At 51.0% G+C, this 14,950-nt stretch overlaps 1 protein-coding gene across 1 annotated transcript in view; it reads left to right on the forward strand.

Annotated features, from left to right (window-relative positions):
• The window catches only part of KIF26B (kinesin family member 26B), a 438,834-nt gene that overhangs the window by 351,970 nt on the left and 71,914 nt on the right, over nt 1-14,950 (forward strand). Inside the window, exons 6-9 of the mRNA XM_035010982.1 lie at nt 2,571-2,777; nt 7,144-7,237; nt 8,270-8,532; nt 11,319-11,502. Coding sequence (XP_034866873.1) covers nt 2,571-2,777; nt 7,144-7,237; nt 8,270-8,532; nt 11,319-11,502 — 748 coding nt within the window. The remainder of the gene's footprint in view (nt 1-2,570; nt 2,778-7,143; nt 7,238-8,269; nt 8,533-11,318; nt 11,503-14,950) is intronic.

A 14,950-nucleotide genomic window follows, 5' to 3' on the forward strand; every position in this document is an offset into this window, starting at 1 on the left:
AAAGGATAATGACACCAAGGAAGTCAAACAGAAAAACCCCATTTCCTTCCTTTAAGGGGGAAAAAATATACCCATTTATTGAAATGAATTGCAAAGGAAAGAATGAGGGTAGCATTTCCCCGCCCCCCACCCCGAGTTCAGGGGTGTGGAAAGGGCCAAGTACCTCCTTGGCCAGGCCCGCAGCTGGGATCTTCAGCCCGTCCGCCAAAATGCAAGTGCAGGCTTGGAACTTCATTAGAATGCAAGAGCATTCCCCCTGGCAAATTCAGCCCCCTCTCTCCTGCTTCCCACAGGCCCTTGCCTGGCTTAGCTCATATTTTACATTCGGCACCTCTGGTTACCCAGAAATTGCATGCGCAATTGTGAAATAGAAAAGCAGCGGGCCATGTGAGTCCATCGGTTCTCCCTGGCGCGGCCTCATCCCTGACTTGCACCACTCTGAGGCTGGCGAGGGGATTTGCTCACAGAACGCCCGGAGGCCCCCAGACACCTACCGGAAGTCATGACCGAAATACGTGCCCTCAGCACACCTGCATCACTAGGGCAGAGCTGTAGGGGTGGACGGAACTGAAATAAGATCAGAGACATTAACGGTGAACAAGAAAATTGCCTGAGTGGAAGGTAGACAGATGGGGTGATTTGTGGTCATATATGCAGTGACTGTTTTACTAGCAGGAGCCTGTGAGGACCAGCACCTACCACCACATGCTGTCCGCAGTGACCCCCCGTGGCAGCCTGTTTGTGACTCATGGTACCCAGCATCCAGGGCTGGGTTCTAAAACCTCGTCGTTAACACCGTAATGAGAGAACATAAGGATGTCACCATTCACAGGGAGACCAGTATGGGGGAGGGAGGAGGAGGAGGATGAGAAGAAGAAATCGAGCACCACCCTGGGCTCAGTCCTTCACATGTCCATTCATTTCATTCTCCCCACAGTCTCATGAAATAGGCCTCATTGTTCCCATTACACAGGTGAGAACACTGAGGCTCCAAAAGGCTGGACCACATAGGGGAGGCAGCAGTTGCCATGATGGAAAAAGTGTGGGCTTTGGTGTCAGACAGAGGTGGGGTCAGAGCCCAGCCTTACCACCTACATTTTCAGGGATGGGGGGTAAGTTCTAGAACACCTGTTCTCTCTGTACAATCTGGACAGGTATGCCGATGTGCTGGCTTCTCAGGAGGACGACATGATTCCCTGTAGCTGACAGCACAGCCCCGGCACACAAGAGACCCCCTGGAAATGCAGGAATCATCACATGACCTCCCAGTGGGAGAACCAGCATTTGAATCCCAAAGGGTCGACCTCATCCCAGCCATGGGCTCCTTCCACCGTGACGCCGGGCCCCTAGATCCGGGGAAAAAGACAGGGGAAAGACAAGTGGGAGGATGCCTTCACTCCATGATGCACAGTCCAGATGATTCTCTGAGAATTTCTGCACATTCGAAATACTCATTTAAAAATTCACAACCCCTCTCCCCAAAACCGCACAACTGCCATTTCATCAGACCTGACGATTGATCCGATGAGGAAGGCGAGACAGAGAGGAGCTTAGAAGGAACCTATACATTGCTGCAGGATTCACCACGCCTGTCTCTGTCTGTCGCCCTGTGTATCACCAGCCTTCACATTCCCAGTGCCAGCCTAGCCCAGGGCCTGGCATATAGCAGGTGCTGGACACATTTGGACTGAACTAGCAACACAGTGACAGAGACTGGGAAGGGGGCAAATGCTGTCCAGGCCCCAGGCCTTGCGCCCGCAGAGCTGTGTGTGTGTGTGTGTGTGTGTGTATGCGCGTGTGCGGGTGGCTTTGGCCTGACTTCCACTCGCCGTAGGGCTCCGGGGCGGCAGTTTCCTCCTATGCGTGCTCTGCGTGGCCGCAGGGGTGGAGCGGGCAGTCGTGGTCACGTCTGGTCCCCGGTCGGTGACTCGGGAAGCGGGTTACGCGCACCGCTCCTGTTTCCCGCCCAGATGGGCTTTTGTTCTCTGAAATGACAACTTCTACGCACTCACTTAATGGGATCCCAAATAACATGTTTCAAACAAATCTTTCATCACTGTTGCTCCTTGGAACACATTTCAAATGCTGGCCATTAAAAACAGGCCATTTCTCCAGCCTTTAATGATGACACTAATCACGGTGGGTTTTTGTCTCCAAGAGTCCTGATGAGCAGAGGCCAGGAGTAAATTACAGGGCTAACTTTTATGTCCATGGGTTATTGATCTGCGAGTAGTTCTCTTCAAGGGAACTACACCGGCCCCAAACCCTCGGCCATCCACACTCCCTTGTCTTCTCTGTAAGTGGGCCACCAGCGTATGGTCTTCAATTTATATTAATAAGAAGACAAGGTGATGTGTCACTTCTGTAATAAAGCAATGGACGTATCAAAATATTCCACTAGTAGCTATAAATAAGCTGGTTTTCCCTTGACCCGTTGAGGGTCATCATCATTTACCAGAAGGTTCCCTGCCACCGTGTACACTTGCATCTCCAGAGCCCACGAGGCGGCCCCTTCAGGAAGCATCCAGCCATCTCACTCCATGTCCTGTCCTGCCTTTGTGTCTTGGCAGGTGAAAGTCATGCTTCGCATTTGCTCCACACTGGCTCGAGATACCTCAGAATCCAGCTCCTTCTTAAAGGTGGACCCACGAAAGAAGCAGATCACCCTGTATGACCCCCTGACATGTGGAGGTCAAAACGTCTTCCAAAAGAGAGGCAACCAAGTTCCTCCTAAGATGTTCGCCTTTGATGCTGTTTTTCCACAAGATGCTTCTCAGGTGTGTGTCGCCCTTCCCACCCCCTCAGTCTCAGGCAACGTTGATTGGTTTTGAGAAGCTTTGACCATTCTCGAGGGCCTGTGAGCCCAGAGGGTGTCTCCCAGAGCACTCTGATGCGTTGGTTCTTCCATCCCTACAACTTCTGGAAACCAGTCAGAGCTCCACTGAGTAGCTCAGTCCTTTTGAATTATTGGTGTCAGACTTTGGGCGGGATCTCTGTGCCGGGATCTCAACAAAACATATCCTTGGAGAGAAGGAAGAGGGGGCCAGTCAGCCGATGGCTTACAGAAGCAGGAAGACAGAAGGCAGAAGTGGGAGTTTCAGGACCACCTGCATCGAGGTGGTGGTGTCTGTGGTCCATGAGGACCCCACTCCTGCCTGGGCTTCTGGGGGCATCCAGGAGCTGGGTTAGAGTTAGGCAGGCTTCTAGGGCAAGTGGTAGGCAGAGAAGCTGAGGTTGACAGGCCCGTGGCCCAAGTCAGTGGAGTGGAGTGGAGGAGAAGAAGAGAGGCTCAGGACAGCTCCTGTATTAGCTAGTGCTGCATTACAAACCACCCTAAAATTCAGTGGCTCAGAACAATAAGCATTTATCATTCCTCATGAATCTACAGGCCTGCCGAGCATTCTTGTTTCCAGCTTGGCTCACGTATGGATTGCAGTCTTGGCTGGTTGCCGTCACATGTTTGGGGACTGGCTGGCTTTGGGCTGATCTAGAATCCACGTTGTCTCTCATCAGCCAGCAGGCTTGCTCTCATGGCAATGGCATGATCCAAGTACACAAGCCTCTTGAGAAGTAGGCTCCGAATTGAGAGCACATTGCTTCTGCTGCGTTCTATTGGCTCAGGTTTGAGGGGTGGGAAGAGACCCCACCTCTTAAGTGGAGGAGTTGCAAATTCACATTGTAAGGGGCACACACACACAGGTGGAGAATTATGGCCATACCACAATGACGATAATTTGGAAGCTTCTTGGGGGCCCAGGGTGCCAAGATTCCTGGACCAGAGCTCCTGGAGCCAGTCCCAGTAAGAACAGATGTCTACTGGAAGATTCAGTTGCACCATCTGGTGCAATTCATCTGGAAGGAGTTGGCGTGACAGAAGCTTCTAGTAGACACATAACCCAGGTTATAGGTATATGGTGACCTACTTTGCCTGCATGTTGGCCTCCGACAGCTCTGTCTTCCAGACAAATTTCCAGCACTTCCCAAGATTTATACAAAACGGGGTACAACGGAGTAACTTAGGCCTATAGCAGAACCTAAAGAAGACAAGATGTTAATGGCTCCTGTTAATTCCCTCCATGCTGCTTCTGAGTGTGGGATGTGGTGGTGCTCGCTCGGGCCCCGATAGTATACCAGACCCACAGCACATTAGGCTGCATTCATTAATGAGCCATGCAGGTGGCTTCCCCAAAGAGTTTTACCATGAAAAGACAAAACACTTTACAAGCCAGTCCGATGGTTTCTCTCTTATTACATTTTGTGTGTTCTGCCCGCCCATGGGCTCACTCATCTAACCCTGACGTTGTGTCTAATAAATGGCCTACAAATAATTTAACTAACAGTTAAAAAACTTTTCTAAAGCAATTCTCCCCAAGTTGTAAGCATCCCAAAGCAAACCCCAAATTCAGTGTGGACTATTAATGAGTTTTAGATTTATTCCAGAAAAAAGAGCCATTTTTATTACTCCTGTTTACTGGCATTTCACACTTGGTTGCAGAGCCCAGACGCACAATGCTATAGTCACTCTGGCTTTGGAATGCTTGCCTTTTGTTAAAATGGCCAGTATCCTAATACAGTGCTTCACATCAGGCACAAGGAAACCGAGGTGCAAAGATTAGTCTCACGTTCACCGTCTCTCTCCTGAGGAGACAGCTCTCCTGGATCCTTCCCCTTCAACTGTGTCGTGCGCAGTGTGCCCTCCCACCATCCTACCCGCGGAGTCAACACACACGAGACCCCTGGTGAAAGAGAGCCAGAGCTTAGCGAGGGTTCCAAACACTTGAGCTCTTACCGTTCTGTCCTCGCTGAGGCTGGGAAGGTCATGCTGCTGGTCGCGGTCAGCCTCCGCGCCCCAGCCGTGAGCTCCCTGTGAGCCTCTGGGGCAGGAAGCTGGACAGAGGAGGCCTCTGCTCTCAGGTCCTCCTTGTGGCTTACGAAGCAGCAGCCCCCAGGGAGGCCCCAGGCAGCGAGGAACTCGGCTTTCTGTCAGTCTGTCGGGACATCAGCTTCCTGAAGCTCAGCAGAGACCAGAACAGCCCTTGCTCCTCGTTGCCCCCATGAGCCCCCCTTAGGACGCCTGAGAGGCCTTGGCAGCCACCCACTGCCCCCTCCGGGGCAGACCTCTGAGGCTCTGGCTTTGGGAAGGTGTCATGGTCCATTTGGGCGGCCATAACAAACGGCACAGACTGGGGTGCTTATAAACTAGGGAAATATCTCTCTCACAGTTTGGGAGGCTGGGAAGTCCCAGGTCAAAGCACTGGTAGATCCAATGTCCAGCGAGAGCCCCTTTCTGATTCATAGCTGTCCTCCCGCTGCGTCCTCACGTGGCCCAAGGGAGCTCTCTGGGGCCTCTCTCCTCAGGGCACTAATCCCATTCAGGAGGGCTCCACCCCCATGACCTAGTCACCTCCCCAAAGGCTTCCTCACCTCCAAATGCCATCGTGTTGAATGTGAGGTTTCAACATAGGAACTGGGGGGTGGGAGAGGACACAAATATTCAGTCCTGAGCAGGAAGAGGGTGGGGAGGACTCACACCTGTGGGAGAGCAGAGGCTTGCTGCCGACCTGGCCCTGCCTTGGGGGCCTGGGCTGGGGAAGGCTGCCTGCTTCTGCAGGCCCAAGGCGAAAGGCAGCAGGGCGCTTCCAGGGGCCATGTCAGCTCCTAGCAATAAGAGACGGACAGGTCACTGACCACTCTCTTCTCCGTGGATGGTGGGCAGTAACTCCGCAAGGGGAGGCCTGTCTCCTGTGTCCTCGGGCCTTTGCACAGATGATTCGATGAAGGCCGTTTGGTCCACACACACCCAGCTTACTCCCTGCTGCCCTTGCATCGAGTACAGCCTATGTCAGGGTGGGCTCTCAGCCCCCTGGCCCCCACCCCACTTTTTGTCCAAAGAAGATGGAGGCTCCTCGCCGCTCTGCAGAGGCCCCTGTGGCAAGTTCCATCAAGATTCTCCAGCCTCCGTCTCGGGACTTCCAAACGGCCTCTCGCTGGGGAGGCCCTGGGGGTGTGACAGATCCCGCGGTCCCCACGGCAGCCTCATCCTTCCACCCCCTCGGCCCAGGAGGAGCCCCCAGCCGAGTTGCTGAGGCGACCACCAGAACGATCAAGAACGGGTGGGAGTGTGGTTTTTCGATTTTGGTTTGGGAGAGAGAATCGATTTCCTAATATTCAGGTCGGTCGCACCCCCGCAGCCACGTTCCTGGCAAGGCTGTGGCTCTCGGATTCCCATGGGGGGTGCGTTGCTTTGACGCCTCCGAGGGATTCCTGGAGTTCTGACTCTGGTGGGGACAGCACACCGGGCGTGATTTTGTCCTCCTGCCGCCCAGAGGGAGTTCTCAGATCTCCAAGTGAAGCCGCAGAATTCACGGAGTTCTCATGGTTGGCGGAGTGCTGTATTACGGGGTGTTAATGGGGAGATAGAAAGTCAAGAGCCTGGCCGCGGTCTCAGGATTTAAACAGTCGTGTAGGAGCTGAGCCACGCCGGCTGAAGAACCACCATCGTAACATCCTGACAAGTGGCCTTTGACATTGTACGTTGACTCTGCACAGAGAGAAAGAAAAGGCTGGTTTTGAAAAGAAGGGGATGTGGATCAAGAAAGAGGAAGGAGGCTGGAGAGAAAGCAGATGTAGATTACAGGCCTCCTGCTTCTGTCAGAAATACAATGTTGCCCAAGGTCATTTTTCTGAAATGGCACATCATCTTTTTCCCACTAATAAGCTTGGTCCATTTCATGTGCTGTGTGTGTGTGCGTGCGTGTGTTTGTGTGTGTGTGAGTGAAGGATCCAGAGGGCCAGTGAGAAGTTTAAAAGGCTTGTCCAGGAGGCCAGAAGGGCAGATCAAGGGAGAGCCTTAGGTCCACGAAAGCACCTGGTGTCCCACGCCAGCCGGTTCCCACCTGGCTTGCAGACACAGCAGCTGAAATGCACTATAAATTAGCAGAGGGGTGATTTGCAGGTCATGTGTGTAAGGCTCAGGCTTGCAAGAGGCAGAGGTCCCGGAGGGTTTTGAGCACCCCAGAACTGCATTACGGCCTGACCCATCTATCATGCCGTGACCCTGGGACCCAAGCCCCGGGGAAGGGGGCTCCTGTTCCCATCGCTAATGGTCCACTCACTGCGTGTGTCTCGTCTCGTGTTTGCCAGGCTGAAGTGTGTGCCGGAACCGTGGCAGAGGTGATCCAGTCTGTGGTCAACGGGGCGGACGGCTGTGTGTTCTGTTTCGGCCACGCCAAGCTGGGTCAGTGAGAAATTTCCTTGTTCCTGCCGCGTGTATTCCCAGGCACATGGTCTGGTCTTCTGTTCTGGTCCCAGAGTCTGCAGATGAAAGGGAAGGTTGTCTCCTTTAGGTGCCTGCCCAACTGAAGAATCACCAGTCACCATTTCTGCTTTTGACATGTAGCATTCATCCTAAGTGGAGACTCAGTGTTCTAGGAAAGTGGTGATGGGGTCCTTCCCACTTGGTGCAGGTCAGGGGCATGCCCAGAAAGCCAGCAGGAGGAGGAACACGTGCCAAGCAGGGCTCTTGGGTTCGTGGTGGTGGATGGAGCCCACAATAAGCCAGAGGAGCGGCCTCCAAGCCAAGCCCACAACCATGTCAGGACCCGTCTGGGGAGTGTCTGACAGCCTCCAGCCTGTGCTGAGCGAGAAAGGAGAAGGGGGGCAGGGGAGCACCCGGACAGGGGTTTGGTTGACTGGACCCCCTTCAGGGGCCTTCTTAAACTGGCCTGGGGCCATCTGCTCAGCAGGCCTTACCTTACGTGCTGGGAAGTTAGGAATTTGGGGAACTCCAGAAGTGCTCCTTGGCAGAGGTTCCCACAAAGGCTTTGCAGTGAGGGAGGCCAGTTCGAGGCCGAGACAGAAAGCTCATTTCAGCTCCCTTCGGTCTTCTTGATCTCTGATCAAAGCAGCAATGCAGATTTTAATAGAATTTGCTCCTGCTATAAAAATATACACCGCATTTAACTTGAGGAAGGATATAAAGTGCAAGTCTGTAGATTTAATCTGTGGGGTGGTGATAAAAAGAACCATCACAGTGAGCTCAGTCTGGACTTAAATCCTGTCCTCCATCTGGGTGCTCACATTCTTTGTCCCTAGTACTAGGAAATGCCCTTTGTTGTTGTGTCATCAATGCTTAGTATTTCCCTCTTTTTCCTTTCCTTCCTTCCCTTCCCCCAGCTTCCCTGCAGGTTGGGGGGGAACACTTCATGGAATGCATCCCCCCCTGCCCTGACACTCACACTGTGTTCCTTCCTTGCCTCGCTCCCCCCAGGGAAATCCTACACCATGATTGGAAAGGACGATTCCATGCAGAACCTTGGCATCATCCCCTGTGCTATCTCTTGGCTCTTCAAGCTGATCAATGAACGCAAGGAGAAGACCGGAGCCCGGTTCTCGGTGCGGATCTCAGCTGTGGAAGTGTGGGGCAAAGAAGAGAACCTGCGGGACCTGCTGGCCGAGGTGGCCACGGGCAGCCTGCAGGATGGCCAGTCCCCGGGAGTGTACCTGTGTGAGGACCCCATCTGTGGCACGCAGGTGAGCGGCTCCTGCCTGGGGCGCCGCACCCCGTGATCCCCGCAGCTCCGACCACATGTAAACCAGGTGGGCTTGCGAGTGTTTACCTGAAGGTGGCTGGGAACTTTATGGCCTGCAGCGGCAGAGCCATCCGCTCACCCAACCTAAATATTTGTACCTTGAATCTAATTGACAATGAGCAGGAGCCGCGATTGTTGTAGCGTTTGGGGGAAATGGAATTCACTTTCTTTACTCCCCTTTCGAAAAAAGAAAGTCCAGTCTTTCTTTTGTTTAAACAACAAGCCGAAATATTTACTGCTCTGCACAAAGAGCTCCAGCCATTACTGGGGCTGTTTATGGCTCTATAAACCGTGTTTCTGGCCCTGGCTTTACTGCCGGCTTACTAGTGCGGTAGGAAAAAGTAATAACCACTTTCTAATTAGAGCCATGATGTAATTGCTAGAGCTGTGGAAGCCCAGAGAAGCTCCAGTCCACCTTTGCCGGGCATGATGCAGGACTGCTGTGTGTGTCTGTCCCTCACCGGCTGACAGTAGGTGGAGGAAGGACTCTGAGCTCCCTGGTTCATATCCAGAAGAATCGGTTCTTTCCGTCTCCAGCAGGCTTTATTTCTAAGGGTTTTTTTTAGATAAGTTCATTTCGATGAGTCCCTGCCTCATCCCAGGTGGGATCTGTTTGCACAGGTGAGGATACCTCCCTGTTACACCCATCTACTCACACCTGGCCACGTTCTTCTGATCCGAGCACCTCAGATCCTTCCGTTCCTGTTATGAATCCCCTCCCCGTGCAAACCTCATCATGAGTTGCACGGTCCCACGTGACCCGCCCCCTGCCTACCTTTCTAACATCATCTCTTTCCACTCCTCGTAAATTACATGCAGGTCCCTAAAAATGCAGTGCCCCTCAAACTTCAGTGTGCATATGAGTCACTGGGGATCTCGTGACCATGCGGGTTCTGGCTCAGTAGGGCTGGGATAGGGCCCCTGGTTATGAGTTTCTCCCGAGCTTCCCAGTGATTGACCACACTTTCCGTTGTAAGGCCCTCAGATGCCAACCATCCTCCCTCTTACCTATGTGCACGCAACACTCCCCCTCCCCTCCTGCTCTTCATCTGGCAAAGTCCCTATCCTTCGGTAGCAGCTCCATGTCACTTCCTCCAGGAAGCCCTCTTAGATGTTTCTCCTTTGTTGGTTGGGATTGCTTGGTTAATTCTCTGCAACTGCTTAAGGGTGGACACCATGTCTGACTAAAATTGGCTGCTCGTAGTTTTAACAGGTGCATCCAATACCATTTGGATATGGAATCTAATCAGAATGCAAACTAATAGGTCTTGCAAAGCTGAACCCAAGGGTTCTCAGACTGTAGTCTTCATCCGTCACCTGGGGGACTAGGTAAACACAGCTGGCTGCACTTCTAGAATTTCTGATTCAGGAGGCCTGGGATAAATCCCCAAAACATGCACGTGTAGCAAGTTCCCATGTGACGCTGAAGTTGCTGGTCCAGGGACCACACTTTGAGAAGCTCTGCTCAGTGGCATGGGCCTGCTGTTCCCTTTCCGAGAATTACTTGGATGTTCAAATACGATGTAGCCTCCATTCACTTTTTTTTTAATTTAAATTTTGTTAGTTAACATATAGTGCAATATTGGTTTCTGGAGTAGAATTCAGTGATTCATCACTTACTTACAACTCCATTCACTTTTATAAAAACTCTGCCAGTGAAGTCCCATGTAGGTGAAGGATCGGGTTCACTGAAGACTAAGAAGAACTGATAAACATCCTCTTTAACTCTTATTGAAAAATCACAAAAATTCTTTAGCTTATCTTTCTGCCATAGTAAGAACGGGACAGTAAACACAATAGAGTCTCTCTTTGAAGTCTGAGGATTTTGAAGGTGCCAGGTTCCAAAATCAGCTCTCACAGTTCAGAATTAGAAGTGCGGTCAGAGTCAGAAATAGAAAATTGTCAGAATGTGTACCAACCCTGGGGCATATATCACAGATTGTTTCTTTGAATAAATCAGATGTATCCTCTTCTCTCCCCAAGGAGTGTTAGTCGAATTCTGATAATATTGTTTTGATGCAAGTTTACTCTAATTTCCAAGGGATCTCATAGGATTTAGACACGTGGCCCACAGTGCTTTCTTAATATGCCATGATCGTGAATTTAAAAACTAAAGATAAAAATAGATATTTCTTAAGCAATAGAGATGAGACATTCAAGTATGTTGGGTGTTTTGTTTAACCCATGCTCGTACAGGTAAGCCTAAAACTGGCTTTAAGCCACTGGAGAAATTGGGAGTGGAGTTAAAGTTAACCAGCGTTGGTTTTTCCTTCTTTGGGGAGCCAGTGCTGTCTGGCCTGAGATCCCACTGTGTCACCTGCCTGTCCGCAAACATTCTAGTCTTTGAGATCAGGTTGCGGTCGCGTCCCCCGGGTTTTCTTAGGTAGGTGGGTAGCCCAGGGTATGGGTTTGCTGGGCTCTGCTGAGGTCAGGCTGGGCCCCCTGCTCCCCCCGGTCACTCAGATACGACCACTGGCTCTTCACACCCGCTAAGACTCAAATTGTGAAATGGGTAAAACCAGCTTTCATCCACTCTGTGTGCTCAATATTAACTTTCAGAAAAGGATTTGTGAAGCAGAGAATTGTGTGTGAGTCCAGGCCCTTGTTCCAGAAGGATCCCTAGCCTCCGAGAGGCACGTAGCTTTTCTGCAGAACGGAGGGCCAGGCGTGGGTAGTGCGCAGGCCCTCCTCGGTCTGAGGCCTCAGCTCTCGGCTTGTGTCTTCCAGCTGCAGAACCAGAGCGAACTGAGGGCGCCCACGGCCGAGAAGGCCGCCTTCTTCCTGGATGCTGCCATTGCCTCACGCCGGGGCAGCCGGCAGGACTGTGACGAGGACGACCACCGCAACTCGCACATGCTCTTCACCCTGCACATCTACCAGTACCGCATGGAGAAGAGCGGGAAAGGGGGAAGTAAGTGCGGGCCCGGCCCAGGCCAGCCCATCATCCAGGCATCCTTGACCCCCCATGCCCGACGTGGGGCTTGAACTCATGACCCTGAGATCGAGACCACCCCCCTCAGTCCACCAACTGAGCCAGCCAAGCACCCCTGACCCTTTCTTAGCGGGGTACCATTGCACTGGTCCCGAGGGTGCTGATTTGGAGTTCCAGACGATGAGAGAGTCTGGGCTGCAGTTTACTTTGAACTGTCCGGGAGAAAAGGGTTTGCCTTGACAAGGAGAATGGACAAATGCAATTCCCAGGGGATGGAGAGAGAGAACAAACTTTAAATGGAAAACAATTGGTTAGTTGTATTTTTTTGTTCACACACTTTACAGGTGCTCTTCAGGAAAGGCCAAGATTTACACCCCAAGCACCCTGGTGATAGGTTATTCATCATTAGCTTGAGTCCATTCTATGGACCTGGGAGAAACAAAGGCATGTTTTTTTTAAATAATCTATAAATCAGACTTTTGAATAACCGGATTCTGGCTGCCTCCGTCCCTCGGTGGCGTTCTTCTGTAAGACCCAGGGCTCTGGCCAGCTCTGTGAGGAGCTGCACTTCCGGGACCCCAGTGTGCTGGGTACACAGTCCCCTCTGGGCTACAAATCCAGCACTGACCTCGGTGAGGCGCTCTACACTTTGTCTGCCCAGTCGTGTACGCTCTGAGCGCTGGGGAGTGTCTCAGGTGGGATTTTGGACCATGGGCCACGTGGTCTGTTGACCCAGCTGGGCTTTTCCCCTGTGAGCCACAGGGCTTCCCTATTCTCTTGATGTCCACTTCTAAGGGCTTTCAAAACACAGGCCGCTGGCCCCCAGTGCTCGCTGAAAATGATTGCCTCAGGACACTGGGTGCCAGGGAAACAAACACTAGCCCCGAGCTAGGAGACTAACCCAGGTGCCTGGAAATTGTGAAGCTAATTGACTAACACAGAAGCAATCGACAAACCTAATTCTAGGTGGAGCTTGGAGTTAGGCATCCAATTGGGATCAGGGGACAGGCTTCCCAGTTTCTCCGCAAGTCTGCCTGTTGCCCAAAGACCTGGAAACCAGTATCCTGGGGACAGCTCTCGGGGCTTCTCTTGTCCCCAGTGGATGCTCTGCCCTTCCCCAGTCTCAATGCCTCTGCTGGCCCGGTCGTCTGCCGTTGCTCCTTCTCCTTAACTGTTGTTATTTTAATTCAGGTGTCATGAAGTCCAATTTACATTCAGAAAAACTTACCCTTTTGGTGTGTTGTTAGATGGGTTTTGGCAAATCTGTATGGTCGTGTAACCCCCGCCACCATCCAGATAGAGAACAAAGCCATCAGCACCGAAAGCTCCCTTCCCCCGACCTCTAGCCCCTGGCGACCACTGATCCGATTTTTGTCCTTTTAGTTTTGCCTTTATCCAGAACCTCATATCAATGGAATCACGTGGTCCTCATGTGGCCTTTTTGTGTCTGGCTTCTTGCATGTGGTGTAATGCATCTGAGATTCATCCACATTGTTGTGTGTACCGGTTGTTTGCTTATTTTTCTAGACCGAGCCTGGAGACTTGCCCCTGCCTCTCCTCCTACCCCCAGGCCTGAGATCTCCCCATCTGCCCTGGCCTTGGGGCTGCCCAGGAGTCTAAAGATACTGGCCTCACTGGTGGGGCACTGGACCTTTCTTAAACCAGCCAAGGTCATGAGGGTCTGACTGCAGGGAGGGCAAGATAGTTTGAAGGGGAAACTTCCAGAGGAGATTGATTCTCAGTGATGGGCTCACACCAAGTACCGCACATCCGTTTAGAAAAACTTTCTCAAAGAAGGAAACAAGGGATTAGGATAGGGATGAGAAGATCCAGACCTTTAAGACTTGTCACAGAATTATCCCCCCTAACAGTCTTGGGGGCTGGCTTTCAGTTCTGCCTGCACTGTTTTTTCTGGGTTGGGTCTTAGCAGCATGAACATGGGAGTCTGAGAAATGTTTTATTCTTTTAAGTTTTTAAATTTTATTTAAGCTTTATTTCTTTTAAGCTGTTCTATTCTTTTAAGTCAATAATAATGATAATAATCAGAGCCTGCCATGGGTGCTTGTACTTTTAGCAGAGAGTGACTCGCAAAAGATCCGAATTTTCAGCCAAATTGCTTCCAAATGTGCTGAGCAGAAGATCTCAGTAGATGGTATGATCTCGTCTGCATTCCTTTCAAACCGCGCTGAGAACAACTGTTTTAGTTTTTCACCCCCCCCCCCATGTTTCTGCTCTCAATTTGGAACCTGAAAGTAGGGAGGAATCTTGAAAATAAACAGTTAATTAAAAGACTGTAACTGTGGGGCGCCTGGGTGGCTCAGTTGGTTGAACGACTGCCTTCGGCTCAGGTCATGATCCTGGAGTCCCAGGATGGAGCCCCGCATCGGGCTCCCTGCTCAGCAGGGAATCTGCTTCTCCCTCTGACCCTCCCCCGTCTCATGCTCTCTCTATCTCATTCTCTCTCTCAAATAAATAAATAAATAAAATCTTTAAAAAAAAAGACTGTAACTGTAAGAACCTGAAATTCAGCTTCCCAGAGGTGTGGGCTGGGCCTTTCCCTCAACCTGTCACTACGCAGCGAGGAATCCCCGCCAGGATATGCATAGCCGGCCTCTGGCCTATGGTTCACTTGACTTCAGTGAATTTATATCTACGTAAAATATAATGAGATTCAGAGTGTTGTTTAAAATGGAAATTTTTGCTTATATATAAGTAATAATCCCTGTGGGGCTGGCAGCCAGAACTCAATTAAAGGAAAGTTTATTAATTAGTTACCCTACAGGGAAGCAGAGAGCAGAGCATGCTGTTGTGAACGGGCCATCAGAAGCTTAGATGGTAGATTTCAGAGAGGTCTCCCTGTAAGAACTAGCCATGTGTATGCATGCACCTGAATCTTACACATGTATGTATTCTTTATGCACATATGTATACAGACATATGCACATATAAAGAGGTGGACAAAAATGTTTTAAGTGTGTCCAATCAGAATAGAAGAGAAAATTCTACATTGATGTATTACTGTTTTGCACATAGCATTAGGTTAGGCTTAAAATATTGCCCCGGCTTAAAGAGTTTTTACAGTCTTAGTGGGGCTAACTCTCCACCTGTTCTGGAACCTTCGCCTGCTTTGCCAAGCTCATCTCTAAAGGCTGAGAACCCCTGATGGAATTCGAGCCTTGGGAAAGAGCCCAAAGGCCCTAATGATCAAGAGCTGCTCCTCATAAAGATGGGTCTATCAGGAGCCTGTCCACACTGTATTAAATCAAATGGAACGTGTGCTATGTTTTCAAAACATCAGTGTATTTCTCTGTTACCTCGTTTAGCTATGTTTCTGAAAGAGAAAGACCCTCTCTGGTTATCACATCAGCAGAGGGTGTGAGTTCAGAGAAGTCCTCTCATGCAACACAATCAGGAGATGATTAATTGA

The sequence above is a fragment of the Mirounga leonina genome, unplaced genomic scaffold (genome assembly GCF_011800145.1).
Source record: "Mirounga leonina isolate KUSES-001 unplaced genomic scaffold, KU_Mleo_1.0 Mir_154, whole genome shotgun sequence".
In the NCBI taxonomy this organism is placed as follows: Eukaryota; Metazoa; Chordata; class Mammalia; order Carnivora; family Phocidae; genus Mirounga; species Mirounga leonina.